General features: G+C 39.1%; 1 protein-coding gene across 1 annotated transcript in view; it reads left to right on the forward strand.

The window, feature by feature from the left end:
* The first annotated feature begins 1,318 nt into the window (after positions 1–1,318).
* IQCE (IQ motif containing E) overlaps positions 1,319–17,844 on the forward strand; it is a 73,160-nt gene continuing 56,634 nt past the window's right edge. Inside the window, exons 1-3 of the mRNA XM_027874877.1 lie at positions 1,319–1,472; positions 11,470–11,517; positions 12,384–12,429. Of these exons, the coding sequence (XP_027730678.1) occupies positions 1,437–1,472; positions 11,470–11,517; positions 12,384–12,429 (130 nt within the window). The 5' untranslated portion in view covers positions 1,319–1,436. The remainder of the gene's footprint in view (positions 1,473–11,469; positions 11,518–12,383; positions 12,430–17,844) is intronic.

Here is a 17,844-nt window from a genome sequence, read left to right on the forward strand (position 1 = left end):
ATCAGGCAATTGGTAAACATTAAGTGCCTACTAGGTGCTAGGGGTTATGCTATGCTAAGTAAACCACCATATTGTCAACATGCTGCTTCTTTTTTAGTATATAGTAATATATTTATATTACTATATGCTAAGTCTTAAATTCTTAAAATACATACAAATATTATATTGAACATATCTTAAACATTCAAAATACACATATGTATTAATATACGATTTGTATTATATATGTTACATATTATATATGCTATTTTAGTTGCTGTTCAGTAGTTTCTGATTCTCTATGACCCCATTTGGGTTTTCTTGGCAAAGATACTGGAGTGATTTGCCATCTCCTTCTCCAGCTCATTTTACAGATGAAGAAACTGAGGCAAACAAGGTTAAGTGACTTGCCCAGGGTCACACAGCTAGTGTCTCAGGCTGAATTTGAAGTCATGTCAGTGAGGAACACATAGAGAACACGTGAGGCAATGGGGTACCTCACAACTCCTGGCACTAGGTGTACTCTATTCACTGCATGCCACATAGGTTCTATATATTTTATGTGTATAACATTACATAATATATTATGTATGATATATATATATGTGTGTGTATATATATATAATTGTTCCAACTGCCATGAAGGGCCGAAGCAGGCGCGGTGGAGCACTTAGAGCTTGGTCAGACATCTAAGACGCCAGGGTCATCCACTGACCCTGGGGCCCATGCCACTGGACGTCAATGACTGGAAGAGAGGGGGCTGACGCCTCCAAGCAGTTCTACCTCACTTAGATCCAATTCAAGTGCAAGTCAAGACATCACCCCCTGACGTCACTGGTCCTCTCAGAAAACGATATATACGTATATATTAGAAGTACATACACATTATACATTTATATCTACATCCATCCAACCATTTATCTATCTCTCTAAATCTATCATATGTGCATGCCCAATATGCCTACCATATCTCGCAGTCCTTCTCCTCTCTCTCACCCTTCTCTCCTTTCCCCACCCTCCAGAACCCAAGTCACTGGCCGGAGCTAAGAACTTCGACGAGGGCATTTCTTCCAGGGCTTATTTCCTCCTCCAGTTCAAGGCCAGACTCTGGGCGCGCTCTCAGCAGGCCCAGCGCCCCCAGCGGCCGCCTGCATCCGGCTCCTTTTTCCCAGGTAGCTCTGCGGCTATCCTCCCGGAAGTCGCTCTCTGCTTCCGGAGCTGTGGAGGCGGTCTTGCCGAGCTCCGTTGGGTTGCTCGATGCTGTTGCCATGGAGACAGTTCCCCGGAAGTGGGGCCGCCCAGGGGCGCTCGCTGTGCCTGCAGCCGTGTGGCGGGGGGCGGGTGGGGGGCATGGCGGGCGTGAGGCGCTGGGCCCCCCCGAGTCCGTGACTAGCTGCGCCTCCTAGCTGGGAACCCGCCATTCCCGGCTCCTGAGGGCCCCCCACCCGGCCGCCACTATGTTACAGGAAATCAGTGAGCAGGGCTCGGAAGCGGTAAGGGAAGGAAGCGGGCCCACCCGGAGGGGGCCCCCCCGCCTTGGTCAGCTGCCACACTCCGCCTCCGTGATGCGGTGCATGCTGTGGGTGGCGAGGGGCGTGGGTGCACGGCGTGGGGCTGTTGGAGGACCTGGCTTCGAATCCTGCTTCTGAAGTTTACCCTCTAACTCTTGGTTCGCTTATTTGCCCTCCCTAGGCCTCAGTTTCTTTCTCTGTAAAATGAAGGGGAAGGGGCTAGGTAGCCTCTGAGGGCTCTTCCAGCTCTAATAATAAGCTGAGACAGTGTCCCAACAGTCCTAGTGTAGTCTTAAGCTCTTAAAGCTCAAAGTTAAGCTATGAAAGCTTGAAAAGGCACTGAATCTTTTGGGACGTGTTTTTTTGGGGGGGGGGTTTAAGTGTTTTTATCTGTTATTTCTTTTGGATCTGGCAAAGGAAGTGACAGTTTCATTTCATCTGTTCTTCCTTCGAAGTTAGGGGGGAAAAAAGGTTTTAGGGCTGGAAGGGACCTTCGTATAGGCCAATCTCCTAATCTTTATTTTACAGATGAGGAAATTGGGCGGGAGGTAGGGTGTGAAGTGACTTCCCCAAGGAAATAAATGGCAACGCTGGGATTCAAACTCAGGTGCTTGTATTCTTTCAACTCTTGTAACCTTTCATAAACTTATTGAATTTTAGAACTGGAAGTGAACTGAGAGATCTAGTGACCAGATTCTAGTCCAGTCCCTTCATTTTGCAGAGGTAGCAACTAGAACCGTGAGAGATTAAGTAACTTGCCAAGGGTCACACAGCTTAAAAAAAAAGCAGCAAAGCCTAAAATTTTAACCAAGGTCTTGGAAGTCCAGGTCTAGAGTTTTCTCACTGTACCACACTGCCTCTTATTGCTTACAGTACTTTTTATTCAGTCATTTCTTTCCTTCCTTTCTCTCTTTCTTTTTCCTGGGTGAGGTAATTGGGGTTAAGTGACTTGCCCAGAGTTACACAGCTTGTGAGTGTTTTGTATCTGAGGCTGGATTTGAACTCAGGTCCTCCTGACTCCAGGGCCAGTGCTCTATCCCTGCGCTATCTGCTGCACCACCTAGCAGCCCCTGTTCAGTCATTTTCACTTGTGTCAGACTCTGTGACCCTCTTTGGTGTTTCCTTGGCAAAGATACTGGAGTGGTTTGCCATTTCCTTCTCCAGATCATTTTACAGATGAGGAAACTGAGACAAACAGAGTTAAGTTTGCCTGGGGTTATACAGATAGCTACTAAGTGTCTGAGGTCAGATTTGAACTTGGGAAGATGAGTCTTCCTGACCCCAGAGTGCCCAGCACTCTAGCCATTGTGCTACTTTAGAGAAATCTTTAAGAAAAAAAAAAAAAAGAGTAGTCTCTGAGGCCACACATCTAAAGGCTTCTTTTGAGTTGGCCTTTAAAGACATTGTAGGAATTCAATAGGAAAAGATAGCTCAAGAGGACATTGTATAGCAGAAGGTAGGAGACAGAGTAGTTCAAATTGACTAGAGTGTAGGATACCTGGAAAGCAGCAGGATAAGCTAAGACTGGAGAGGTAGTTCAAAATTCAGGAGGACTTTGAATGCCTGACAAGTTTGTTTGAACTTTATTCAGTATACAACAGGGAGTCACTGAAGACCTGATCTTTGCAGGAGGAAGATTAATCTGGTAGAGGTGGATAGATGGATAGTTTGGAGGAATGAGAGTGAAAGCTGGCAGTCTCTCAGGAGGCTTTTGTGGTAATCCATGCATATGGTAATCACATCCTTTACTAGGGTTGAAATTGTCAGAATTGAGAGGGTGCTTGTGAGATTTGGAGGTAGAAGCAAGGATCACAAAATCCACTGGGTGGATGTGAGATGTGAGGAAGAGGGGAAAGCCAAGAACAATACTAAAATTTCAAATATAGAGGCCAGTTGAGTGGTGGCGCCCTGAAAAGAAAGAGCAAAGTCAAGAATGGTGATAAAGTTAACTTTGGACATATTAAGTTTGAGGTAGGACATCAAGGTGAAAGTGTCTTTTTGTCGTTTGGGGAAGTCCAAAGAGTCTGGAGCACAGAGGATGGATTAAGGCTAGAGGTCAGATCAGTTGAGATTCATCTTCATGGAGGACATAGTTGAAACTGTGGGACTATAAGAAAATAGTAGGAAGAGAGGGAACGAACACTAACCTTAAGGAATGAGGAGAAGGAGGAGATTTTAAAAAGATACAAAGCAGAAGTGAGGTGGGAGAAACAGATGAGTTTGGTAACTTTGAATCCAAGGGAGAAGTCAGTATCCAAAAGGAATGCATAGAAGGTCAGAGAAGATCTAAAAAAAGGTGATTTTTATCCACCATTTAGGAGGTCATTGGTGGCCTTTAAGAGAGACTAGTTGTAGGAGAGTGATGTGGACACAAGCCAAATTGCAAGGCATTAAGAAGGCAGTAGATGGTGAGGAAGTGAAGGTGAAGGATAAACTATTTCCAGAAGTTTGTAGATGAAGGGGAGAAGAAATAGGGAATTCAGTTTAATCCAACTCATATTGAAGTGCCTGCCATCTGAGAGTTTATGAAAAAAGGAAATTAAAGCAAGAACATGGATGATAGACTAAGGAGTAAAATGCTTACCTTCACAGTGAAGGTAAGAATAGTTTTAGGAGGAGTAAGGCAAAGCAAATTACAGGAGGTTATGATTAATAAAGAATTTTAGAGTTTTTTATCATTGAAGTGAGAACACTTGCAAGTGACGGTGACATGAAGGGTACAACCTTCCCTGTGTGTTGCCCAGGAGATTCAGGGAGGGGAAGAAGAGGAAGAATAGGTCATGGGAGTTGAAGAGATTGAGGAACTGGGAAAATGAGGTGTTCGAATATCAAGTTAAGTCCCCTTCTGTAAGTAAGAGAAGGAGTTGAGATAGTGAAAAAGTCTATGAGCCAGGTGCTAAATTTCTGGAGAAGAGAAAGAATGATACAGGGACTGGCTGAAAAAAGCCACTATGTTCTAGATTGGGTAATACATTTGAATAGAGTGAATTTCCAAAGAGAAGTTGCTGAACCATGGGAGCACAGGGAAAGTCTGGAAATGACAATGGGAATAAAACAGCATTTACATTTCTCTTCAAAGATTTGTGTGTTGGGAGATATGAGAGACAGTGTAACCAGTAATGGAAAGGATGGCCAGAGATGTGGTATCATTTTGGAGAAGCCAACTCTCTGAGAAATCCAGAATGCAGAAAGAGGAGAAAAAGAAGTCCAAAATGAAGGGAAGCTCATTAATTATGGAATGGGAATTCCAGAGAGCACAGTAAAAAGAGCAGGCAGTATGCTACTGGAGGGATAGGGTTAAGGTAGAGGATGAGAAAAGAGTAGGGTTGGAAAGGGTGGTTTACTCTTAGGCAGTAGACTCTTCACTGGGATTGGGAGAGTAAGAGGTGTGGGAGTTTTTTAACCACAAAGAAATAGGACTTCTTTTGTCACAACTGTGTTGGTGATGGGAGTGGGGTGAGGATGGTACTGTGCCACTATATAGTCTCATGGTCCAGCTATGCTGGGTCTCCCTTTGATGGTGAAAGAGTATTCTGGTTGCGTTGAGTCTCTGTAGTCTTCAATCAAGACTCAGCTCATATGCCTATAGAAAACTTTCCTCATTCTCCATCTCTGTACATGTTCAATCTATCAATAAACATTTCTTTATAATGTAAATATAAATCAAACATTTCTTTATAATATAGTATCATATATTAGTTTAATATATTATATATAAGTATAATATAATAATATAGTATTAAGTACCTACTATGTGCTAGGCACTGAGGATAAAAAGACAAAAATGAAACCACTTCAGCCCTCAAAGAGCTTACATTTTAAGCTCCTTACATTTAATATCCCTCTAGTAAAATGTAAGTTCATCAAGGATAAGTATAGTTTCTCTTTGTCTCTGTATTTCTAGAAACTAATATAGTGCCTTAAACACAGATGGCAGGCACTTCAATATGAGTTGGATTAAACTGAATTCCCTATTTCTTCTCCCCTTCATCTACAAACTTCTGGAAATAGTTTATCCTTCACCTTCACTTCCTCACCATCTACTGCCTTCTTAATGCCTTGCAATTTGGCTTGTGTCCACATCACTCTCCTACAACTAGTCTCTCTTAAAGGCCACCAATGACCTCCTAAATGGTGGATAAAAATCACCTTTTTTTAGATCTTCTCTGACCTTCTATGCATTCCTTTTGGATACTGACTTCTCCCTTGGATTCAAAGTTACCAAACTCATCTGTTTCTCCCACCTCACTTCTGCTTTGTATCTTTTTAAAATCTCCTCCTTCTCCTCATTCCTTAAGGTTAGTGTTCGTTCCCTCTCTTCCTACTATTTTCTTATAGTCCCACAGTTTCAACTATGTCCTCCATGAAGATGAATCTCAACTGATCTGACCTCTAGCCTTAATCCATCCTCTGTGCTCCAGACTCTTTGGACTTCCCCAAACGACAAAAAGACACTTTCACCTTGATGTCCTACTTCAAACTTAATATGTCCAAAGTTAACTTTATCACCATTCTTGACTTTGCTCTTTCTTTTCAGGGCGCCACCACTCAACTGGCCTCTATATTTGAAATTTTAGTATTGTTCTTGGCTTTCCCCTCTTCCTCACATCTCACATCCACCCAGTGGATTTTGTGATCCTTGCTTCTACCTCCAAATCTCACAAGCACCCTCTCAATTCTGACAATTTCAACCCTAGTAAAGGATGTGATTACCATATGCATGGATTACCACAAAAGCCTCCTGAGAGACTGCCAGCTTTCACTCTCATTCCTCCAAACTATCCATCTATCCACCTCTACCAGATTAATCTTCCTCCTGCAAAGATCAGGTCTTCAGTGACTCCCTGTTGTATACTGAAACTTTTTTGTTAAACTCTCTACAATCCTCTCCTTCCTAGACCTTTGCTCTCACATCTTATTAACTTTCATACCAAGTCAAATCCCAACCCTAAATTACTTCCACCATCTCCCTTCTCAGTACATCCTCTAGTTAGCTGCCAAAGTGATCTTCCTAAATACAGATGATGCTGAGAAACTATGAGATATGGAGGAGGGAAGTTAAGGGGGCTTCTGTTGGATGGCCCTAGTCTTTTCAGTGAAATAAGAGGTTATGATTTGCTGTAAATATTAAGGATAGGGATGCACTTCATAGGATCATAGATTAAAGCTGGAAAGAACCTTGGATTTTATCAAGTTGGAAGCTTGAAAGAAGAAAAGGTTTGGAGCAGTCACTGGAGAATTTTCTAGGGAGTTGAATTGTAGCTCAAGAGATTTGTCAAGAAAGTGTGAGAGTTAAGCTTTCTTGATTTGACCAGATGTGATTTCATCAGTATAGAAACTTCCTCTACTAATGCAGATCAGTATCTGATAAGTAATACTTGTATATTGCCTGAAAAGCATTGAGAAGTGACTTGCCCACAGTCCCATAGCTAGTCCATGTCTTCCTCGCTCCAAAGCTGGCTCTACCTATACCAACTAAACCACCTTGTTTCTCAAACTCCTTATATGCCCATAAATTTACAGTGGGTAAAATCAACTCAAGTTAGTGGTGATGATTATGAAAACTTAAGGGAGGAAGGAATGGATAAGATGTGCCTGAATCATGGATCATAGATTTAGAGTTGGAAGGGGCCTTAGAGACCATTGAATTAAACCCATTCCCTCATGTTACAGATGATGAAGTAGGCTGAGGGGTGAAGTGAAAGAACACATCACCTTAATGTAGGTAACCCATAAGCCTGGTAGGAATTGAAGCACTAGGTTGAAATACCGTAGTAGACCTGTTTAACTCTCTATTAACTTTGAATTGGTTATATGATTTATGGATTGCCTACATCCTCCACCCAACTCATGCTGTCCAGTCATGTTCCAGAAGAATTAAGAGGGGTCAGAGTTTACATAGACCTGTATAAGGGTGTATTCTCAGAGTCTCATATGTCTCACTCAATTTCCAGTTAGGGTTATATATTTTATGTCACTTTTTTATCCAGTAGTTTAGATCATGAAGGATGGATTAGAGTAGTTGAGTTGTGAAGTTATCTCTAGGTTAATTTTCAAAATAATGTAACATTCTGCACAATAGTGGGTTTGAACCATGTAATTTGATCATCAAATAGGGATGAAGTGAAGAGGGCCTGCTTTACCGACATCAAAGTTCTTACTTATCTTGTCTGCAAAACTGTCAAAAAAAGTTTGCAAGAATTTTGAAAGCAAGAGTGTAGAAACACTGTAACAGTATGCAAATGCCCTGATTTTTTGTCCTCCTCCTGTGAAACAACCCATCATGTCCCTGTTTAGGCATTGTGCATAGTGTTATCACAGCAGGGAGTAGAATGATTAACTGAAGAGATGTAGTAGTATGTTAATAAAGGAGCTGAGTAATAACATGACAGGTATGCTACAAGGAATTCTTCCTTTGGGAAATTAAACACTGTATGTGGTACTCGTCCTTCCTCCATCAGAAATTATGTCAGTAAATGATGTCTTTCATTCTCTCCTTTTATCCCTACTCAGTAACGTTTCCTTGCTTTACCAGGTTCTCATTTTCATTCCTTTAAAAAAAAAATCTTTAATCAAATCAATTCACTGTAGGATAGATATGATGACCAGAAGGGACCATGAAAAGAACAGGAGCACCTAAATTGACTGCGTAAACAATAAGGATGGTGTCTTTTATTTAGGGTGTTAGAATCAGTCAGCCAAGAGATATTTATTAAGTGCCTATTAAGTGCAAGATCTGTGCTATTAAGTGCAGGATCTTGATTTGATCTGGTCAAATCAAGACAGCTTAACTCTCACACTTTTCTTGACAAATCTCTTGAGCTACAATTCAACTCCCTAGAAAATTCTCCAGTGACTGTTCCAAACCTTTTCTTCTTTCAAGCTCCAAACTTGATAAAATCCAAGGTTCTTTCCAGCTCTAATTTATGATATAATGACAAAAATTAAACAGTCTCTGCCTTTAAGGAGTTTACATTCTACTTGAAGAACTTAAATATGGGACTGAGGAATCCTCTCAAACCATTGCGGTTGCTTGCATTTGAATAATTTGCAGTGTAGTGCATCTGGAGTCAGAAGACCTAGATTCACAGCCCATTTCCTTATTGCCTTCAGTGTGATTAATGAGCAAATATCTTCGCTTTCTGGGCCTTGATTTCTTCAGCTGTAAAATGAAGGAATTTAACTAAATAATCTCAGAGGTCCTTTCTAGCTCTAAATCTTATGATTTGAAATCGTAAAGGAAGAGGGTGGAACTATTGCACTCTCACAGTACTATGGAACATATCATGGTACCAGCCAACACTGTTGATATTTGGTAACTATTAATTGAATTTTGAACAGAAACATGTTTTTGAAATTATTGGGCAGATCAAAAGAAGATATTCTACGACTTATCATAATACGCTTTACTTTAAAATAACCCATGTCCTCATCATATGTGAATACTTTAATTAGTATTGTTCTGTTTCAGACTACTAAATGATCATCATTTGTTCCCTTGTTGACATAAATGACCACTATGAAATCATCCTCTCTTTTTAGAGTTTGTTAACTGGGGTTTAGAATTTTTAGGGAGACTAAACTAAAGATTAGAAGCATATGGATGCCCCTGATGGATACTGTAATTACTTTATATTCTTTACTTTGTTGAAATGTTTATGCATAATCTTGTAATCAAACATTTGTCTTGGCATGGGTTGAACATTTTGACCTTTTTTAAGGTCAAGCATCTAGTGCTGAAAATCAGATTTTACAGTAGGTGTTTTTATTATCTGGAGATTATCCAAATCCAGGTAGTAATATGTTATTATAGTAGAGTCAGATATGTATAGCAACTATAAAATAGATCAGCTATAACAATTGCCATACACATCTGAACAAATTTTGTAGGACCAACAAAATTATTGTGCTGTGCATAAAGCACCAATAGTTAACCTAGTAAATGGTTTTTTGAATAGCCCCCATGCATTTGAAATGGAGTAGAACTCTAACAGCATGTTATTACCTAGACTTGAATAGTATACCTAAGACAAATCATGTCTCTTGAAATATAAATACCTACTGTAAAATCTAAATATAACATTGTTAGTCTTATAATATAGATGTTAGTCCTAATCTTCAGTACTTGATGATAAAGGTATCCATTATATTCAAAAGGAGTTGAAAACCTTCTATCTTTTCTGTTTCTGAGAAACTGAATCTGTATTAGCAGTAGGTAAATTGGCATATTCTTCCATATGAGAAAAATGTTTTTTTTCTACTTGACAACCCATTCTTGACAATATATTCAGTTAGCTGATATATAACTTCTAAAGATTGGGAGTGGGAAAAGACCTTCATAAATAGAAGTCTCTTGCTTACCAATGTGGTAATGTCAGTGGATTTTTAAGACAGAATTTTTGACAAGCATTTAACAGAAGAGGGTCATCTGTGGCCTTTCTCATCACCAAGTATGTTGATTGAAGGAGAAAATAAGAGCAACACTTTTTTAGAATGAAACATTTTCACTTAGAAGTATTTTAAAATCAGATCTAGGGTTTCTATAGAAAGCATTCAGTTTGTTTTATTGTCATTGAATCTCCAGGCTGTTTTCTTTCTATCTATACAGTCTGAGAGCAAGATTGAATAAGCTAGCAGCTGTTCACTCTATGAGATTTTCTTCTTTTTGGACCAGAGTCTTGAGAGTCAGTATGAGATAGTGGAGAAAGAGAGCCAGCTTAAGAATCAGGAAGACCTGAGTTTAAGTCCTTCCTACCTGTGACATTTATGGACTTTGTAACTCAGGGTAAGTTAATTAACTCAGTGCTGTGGGGAACTTTCTTAGTCTGTATGATATAGATCTGCATTGAATGAATGAAAAAGCATTTATTTAGGTTTTTTGTGGAGGATGCAGATACGGAAGTAGATGGTTCATCGTGCTCTCAGGAAATTTATATTCTGTTGTTGTTCAGTCATCTTTCAGTCGTGTCCAACTCTTTCTGACCCCATTTAGGGTTTTCTTGACAAAGATACTCAAGTAGTTTGCCACTTCCTTCTCCACCTCATTTTATAGATTTTACAGAAACTGAGGCAAAGAGGCTTAAGTGACTTGCCCAGGGTCACACAGCTACTAAGTGTCTGAGGCCTGATTTGAACTTAGAAAGATGAGTCTTCCTAACTCCAGGCTCGACACTCCTCCACTGTACCACCTAGCGGCCCAACTTGTATTCTAATTATTAGAATTTATATATCTATACACACACACACACACACACACATACACACACACACACACACACACATATGTGTGTGTGTATATATATGTATATGTATATACACATATACATTCTAATTATTAGAATCTAATAGATACCAATTGAATTGGTAGCCAGGAAAGAGAGTTTTGGCCTTGGGAGACAAAGACGAGTGAGTGTCATTTCGTTTTCGTATCATTTCCAGGAAGAGTGGTAGTACCGATTTTCTTATTGTTCCCAGAGCAATATGTAGAAAGGGTAAGGGGAACAGACTACCAGTCCAAAGGAGGGCAGATATCCAGATGCCTCGGGTGGAAGGCTCCATGAGAAGTGAAGCATGACCTGGGGCTGGCTAGATATATTGGTTAGGTGAGTTTCTATGCATTCACTCATTTGCCAGTCAGGATCAGCTCCAAGAATTCCCAAACTGAGTGAATTAACTCTTTCTGGGAGGAGAGAGGAGAAAGAGTCTTTGGATGACCATTCTGGAGTGTGCTATTCCAGGTGGAATGGGGTGATGAGGCAGGGCATATAGCAGGATGCCAGGTATGGATGGATGGATAAGATTGGAAGAGGGAGTTTCCTTGTTGAGAGTTCTCTAGACCAGTATGTGTATTCACAGTTCTGGTTCCTTCTTTTAGTATAGTTAAATTAACTGTTGCTAGCTTAGAAGATTTTACGAGATGAGTGCAGTAGGAGCCAAGAAAGATTCATAAAATGATGGTGTACACATCTCTTTTTTCTAGGGAGATGACAGTCTATCTGCGATTACCTACGAATCAGACTTAGAGATGGTAAGTGTATACTTTTCCAATCAGCTGTATGCTTTAGTATGCTGGCAAATTCATTCTTGCAAACATCCTAGACAGTATTTTGGTCCCATTTCTACTATGTGTGGGTCAGGTTCTGCAGTAGAAATTTAAAATATTACTTAGTGTTTGAAAAAAACAGGTTTGAGATGCTCAAAGAAGTAATTTTTACAAATTAAATAACTAAAAGTGTTAAAATTTCATCTATAAAGAGGAAAACTGTTCAATGGCAGATTTCAAATAAATGATAAAGTTTATTGTATCTACTAGAAATAAAGACATCCAAATTCCACCTAAGAAAGGCTTTTGTAGTTCTTGTGATGTCTTAATTTCTACAGATGTATAACAGGCTGCTCTATTATGTTGAAAACAGTGTTTCAGAGAGAATACTTTTTCTTTTTTTGCATTTGTTGCCTCTTCATTAACAGGACCTACACTTGCTTATAGTGGTGGATCAAGAGCAGTAGGAGAAGCTACCAATTATAACTACTTAGTTACTGTAGACAAGGAGTTGTGAAGTTGTTGAGATCCTTTTCTTGGTAGCATTCTAATCTGGCTTAATTCTTTTTCAGTTATCATGCTTTCTACATTTTCTTTGTATTATTATGTACATGTCTTTGAATCCCCATGTAATCTTAGGCTTAGGCCCAAGAACTAAATCTGATCTCATTTTGTTGGATTATTGTGTTTTAAGCCTTCTCCTTTGCTCAGTCTTCTCCAGACCCCCTCTAACATTACTGCAAATTATTCTGAACTTTTTTACAGGTCACACGTTAAGTGTTTCCGTAGTGGTACTGTTTTTGTAACAGAAAAATACAACCTATTTTTACATCATTTCTTCTGCCTTTCAGAAATCAAAAAAGAAAACTTTTCACAAATATCCACCAAGATCACCAAGTAAGTATGATACAGTTCTTTTCCTCTGATCTTATATGTATAGAGCCACACATAAGGTGTTTTACATTGGAAGTGTTACACGTTTCTTTCTCATTAAGCTATCCTTCACTAGTGACCTAGGAAGTAGGCCAAAATAATTTCTTTCTACAGATGGGCAGTCAGACAGCTCAATTTGCTGGCATATGTTTATAGTGGACTTTGGGGTAGGATTTTCATGGAATTTTATCATTTTAGAGTTGGAAGCAGTGGCAGAAAATCTAGGCTAACTTCTCTGGAAATCCATCCGATTTTCTTTACCAGCTGCTACCACCTAATTCGTGGCCTCATCCCCCTTCTCCTAGATGACTTTAATAGCCTCTTAGTTGTCTTCCTTTCCCCGCTCTCTCTTATTTTTCAGTCCATCCTTCCCATAGCTTTCACAAAGATCTTCCTGCCTAAAGTGATGAGTTGGTCGTGTCACTCCTCTGTTCAGAAACTTCAATAGTTATTTCTTGACTCTAGGATAAAATAGAAACTCTTCAGCCTGGCAGTTAAGGTTCTCTGAGGTCTGACTCCAGCCAACCTTTCAGATTTCACTTCATGTTACTCCCCTCTCACCTCATAGCTAGTATATTTATGGTAGGTTTCTGAGAAGGAAATCTTTTGTAACTACTGTTTTCTTCGAGTCCATCTTAGTAAATGCTGTCACTAAGAGCTAATTGTATCTACTGACTACCTGTTAATAGGCAGCACTTGAGTGTAGGAGGCTGTGGTCACAGGGTACTGTAGAACCTGTGGGAATAGTAACTGTCTTCTAGGGACCCAAATTATGAATGTCATTGCAAAGTGGAGGAATAACCAGGGTGTACTACATACTTGTATTTATTTACGTGTCCATGTTGTCTGCTCCTATGGCAGTTCCTTGAGGCCAGGGAATATTTTGTTTGTCTCTGTGTCCCCAGGTCCTCCTAGGACAATGCCAAAGCAATTCGCTACTTGGTGGCTAGATGAACCTTAGGTAGGCTTGTCTTCAGGTGACCTTCATTCACATCTGATCCTTGCTTAACCCTTTTTTGTAGCATTTGCCAGGGATTGTGCCTTGCTGGCATAACTTTTGAGAATCACTGTATCATGATCACTGACAAATTTAAAAAAAAAAAAAATATATTGCTGTGGTGACTTTTTCCCTTGATATTTTAGTATTTTATTATTTTCCCCAATTACATGTAAAATAATTTTTAACATTTTTAAAAATTTTAAGTTCCAAATTCTCTTCCTCCCTTCACTGAGAAGGCAAGCGATTTGATATAGGTCATACATGTACACTCACACAAAATATTATCATGTTAGTCATATTGTGAAAGAAAACAGACCAAAAAAAAATAAGAAAAGCTTTAAAAGTTTTTAAAAGTATGCTTTAATCTACGTTTAGACTCCATCAGTTCTTTTTCTGGAAGTGGTGTTAGCATTTTTCGTCATGTCCTTTGAAATTGTCTTGGATCATTGTATTGCTGAAAATAGCTAAGTCATTTACAGTTGCTCATCATACAGTATTGCTGTCACTGTGTACAGTGTTCTCCTAGTTCTGCTCATTTCACTTTGCATTATTAGTTCATGTAAGTCTTTGCAGGTTTTTCTGAGAGCATCCTGCTTATCATTTCTTATAGCACAATTGTATTCCATTACAATCATATACCACAACTTGTTCAACCATTCCCCAATTGATGGGCATTGTCTCAATTGCTGATTCTTTGGCACCACAAAAAGAGCAGCCGCAAATATTTCTGTACATATAGGTCCTTTTCCTTTTTTGTTTTTTTATCTTTTTGGGATATGGACCTGTAATGACATTGCTAGGTCAAAGAGTATGCATGGTTTTATAGCCCCTTGGGCATAGTTCCAAATTGCTCTCCAGAATGGTTGAACTAGTTCATAACTCCACCAGCAGTGCATTAGTTTCTCAGTTTTTCCACATCCCCTCCAATATTTACCTTTTCTGTCATATCAACCAGTCTGATAGGTGTGGGGTAGCCCCTCCGAGTTGTTTTAATTTGCATTTCTTCAATCAGTAGTGATTTAGAGAATTTTTTCATATGACTGTAGATAGCTTTGTTTACTTCATCTGAATACTGCTTGTTCATATCCTTTGACCATTTATCAACTGGGGAATGATTTGTTTGCTTATAAATTTGATTCAGTTCTATGTATATTTAAGAAATGAGGCCATTATCAGGAGAACTCGCTATAAATTTTTTTTTCACAGTTGTGGTTACTAACTGTATATTTTCCTCCATCCTATTTTTCCCTGTCTTTATCCCACTCTGTCTTCATTCACCCTGTTCATCCATAAAGTGTTTTACTTCTGACTACCACCCCTCCCAATCCACTCTTTCTTCTATCAGCACCTCCCCCCCCAATCCCCTTCCTTTCCTACTTTGCTGTAGGGTAAGATTGATTTCTGTGCACAGCTGAGTATATGTGTTATTCCCTCTTTGAGCCAGTTCTGATGAGAGCAAAGTTCAAGCGCTCTGCCCCCTCCCCTCAACTCCCCCTTCTTCCCTTTCACTGTAAAAACCCTTTTTGTGCCTCTTTTATGTAAGATAATTTACCCCATTCTACCCCCCTTTCCTCCTTTTCCCAGTGCATTCCTCTTTCTCATCCCTTAATTTAATTTTTTTAGATATTATCCCATCATATTCAACTCATACCCATGCCCTCTGTCTATGTATACTACTTCTAACTTCCCTCATAATGATAACGTTCTTAGGAATCATAAGTATCATATTCCCATGTAGGAATGTAAATAGTTTAACCTTACTGAATCCCTTATGATTTCTCTTTCCAATTTACCTTTTTATACTTTTCTTAAGTCTTGTATTTACAAGTCAGATTTTCTCTTCAGCTCTGGTCTTTTCATCAGGAATGCTTGAAAGTCATACCCATTTTTTCCCCCAAAGGATTATATGCAGTTTTGCTGGGTAGGAGATTTTTGGTTGTAATCATAATTCCTTTGCTCTCTGGAATATCAGAGTTTAAGCCCTCCAATCTTTGAATGTAGAAGATGCTGAATCTTGGATTATCATGACTGTAACGCTACAGTATTTGAATGGTTTCTTACTGGCTGGTTGCAGTATTTTCTCCTTGACCTGGGAGCTTTAGAATTTGGCTGTAATAATCCGTTTTTTTATTTTTTTTTTCTCGTGCTTTTTCCCTTTTGTTCTGTTTCTTTTTTCACGACGTGACTAATGTGGAAATATGTTTAACTTGATTGCACATGCATAACCTGTAACAGATTGTTTGCCATCTTGGGGAGGGAGGAAGGGAGAAAAATGGGAACTCAAAATCTTATAAAAAATGAATGTTGAAAACTATCTTTGCATGTAACTGGAAAAAACAAAATACTGCTTACAAAAAAAATTATCTTTCCTCGACCTATTTTTCAGGTCAGTTGTTTTTCTCAATGAGATATTTCACATTTTTTTCATTCTTTTGACTTCATTTTATTGTTTTTTGAAGTCTCATGAAATCATTAGCTTTTACTTGCCCAATTCTAATTTTTAAAGAATTATTTTCTTCGTTGAGTTTTTATATTTTCTTTTCCATTTGGCCAATTCTACTTTTTAAAAAGTTCTTCTCTTCAGTGGATTTTTGTGCCTGTTTTTAACATTTGGCCTGTTCTGTTTTTGAAGATATTATTTTCTTCATTATTTTTTGTGCCTCCTCCAAACTGTTGATTCTTTTTTCATGATTTTCTTGCATCACTCTCATTTCTTTTCCCAATTTTTCCTCTACCTCTAATTTTATTTTTAAAATCCTTTTTGAGTTCTTCCAGATATTCTTTTTGGGCCTGAGGCCAATTCACATTTTTCTTTGGGGGGTGGGGTGGGACCTTTGGATGTAGCACTTTTGACTTTGACTTTGTTGTCTTCTGAGTTTGTGTTTTGATCTTTTCTGTCACCATAGTAACTTTCTTTGATCAGGTTCTTTTTTTGTTACATGCTCATTTTTCCAGTCCATTTCTTTTAACTTTTTGATAAAGTTAAACTCTGCTCCCAGGGTGGAAAGGGCATTGTCCCAAGCCTCAGGGTTTTTGTGCAGCTGTTTTCAAAACTAGTTCTGGGGATCTGTAAGTTTTCAGTTTTTCCAAGGTGGTATGATCTATGGAGAGATGTGTTTACAACTCTTCTGGTCTGTGAGCAACCACAAGCATTCTTTTCTGCTCTGGAACCGTGACCATGGTTCCCCCCGTCCTTTGTAGCTGCTGGTTCTGATGTGTTACTGCTCCTCTTTGCCCTGGTACAGTGACCTAGGAGTGAGACATGAAACGGCATATGGGCAATGCAACAGAGTCCTGCACCCAGTGCCAGCAAAGGGACCCCTGTGATCTCTTCTACCCAATTGTCTGACCCCTTTACTGTCTTTGGGCTGAGAGTTATGGAAGCCCAGAAGCTGCTGCTGCTGATTCAGTTGCTCCCAAGGCCTGCTGTTGGCTTGCAGAGATGAAATCTGCTGCTGGCCCACCAAGGTGTTGCCTGTGCTGGACTATGCTCCACTTTCACCCCAGTGCAACAGACCTTTCCTGCCAACCTTCTAAGTTACCTTGGGTTGAAAAATTGTTTCACCCTCTCCTTTTGTGGGTTCTGCCACTCTAGAATTTGTTTTGAGGCATTATTTTAAAGTTATTTTGGAGAGCTCAGGCAAGTCCCTGCCTTTTCTCCACCATCTCTCAGTTCCCTTTATCACTTTCTTTACTAGTAAAATTTAAACTTTTTCTACACTTTTTGCTGCTGGGATTATCCTATTAAGAGTAGGAGCCTCTGAAACTTTAAGGATAAAAATCAAATGAGGTGAGAACAGCAGTTCATCAACTAATTAAGATTTGAAAGGGCAATGTTAAGAAGTTGAAACACTCTTTTATCCTAAAGTCCTAGTGAATAAACTGAAGGATGTGGAAAGAATAATTTACTCAAACTTGGGACTCTTTTGAACCTGCCTCTCTTACCATTCCTTCTGTAGTCACACTGGCCTGGTCTTACTCTCTCCTTTCCTGTATATGTCATATTTTCCCTCTCTGTGTCATTTTTTTTCTCCTCCTTTTTCCACTTTTGTTTCTGTCTTCCTCTTTTTCCTCAGGTAATATTCCTCATTTTCCTTTCCATTCTTTTTTAAATTTCTACTAGTAATTATTCTAAATATAGAACTGAAGTATACTTTTAAGTATTTCTTCTAGGTATTTATTTAAGTTTTATTTTTCATGTTCTTTAAAAATCAGGTGAGTTTAATTATATCTCTTTCAGATTAAATTTTTTTTTCCCTAAATATTAAGGCATTGACTACTTGTAAGGCATCGTCTGTAGGCACTGGGAATACAAAGACAAAATGAAATAGTCTCAATGAACTTTCATTGTACTTGGGGGGAGATACAGCATATGCAAA

This window comes from Vombatus ursinus, unplaced genomic scaffold (assembly GCF_900497805.2).
Source record: "Vombatus ursinus unplaced genomic scaffold, bare-nosed wombat genome assembly UNPS02014807.1, whole genome shotgun sequence".
Taxonomy (NCBI): domain Eukaryota; kingdom Metazoa; phylum Chordata; class Mammalia; order Diprotodontia; family Vombatidae; genus Vombatus; species Vombatus ursinus.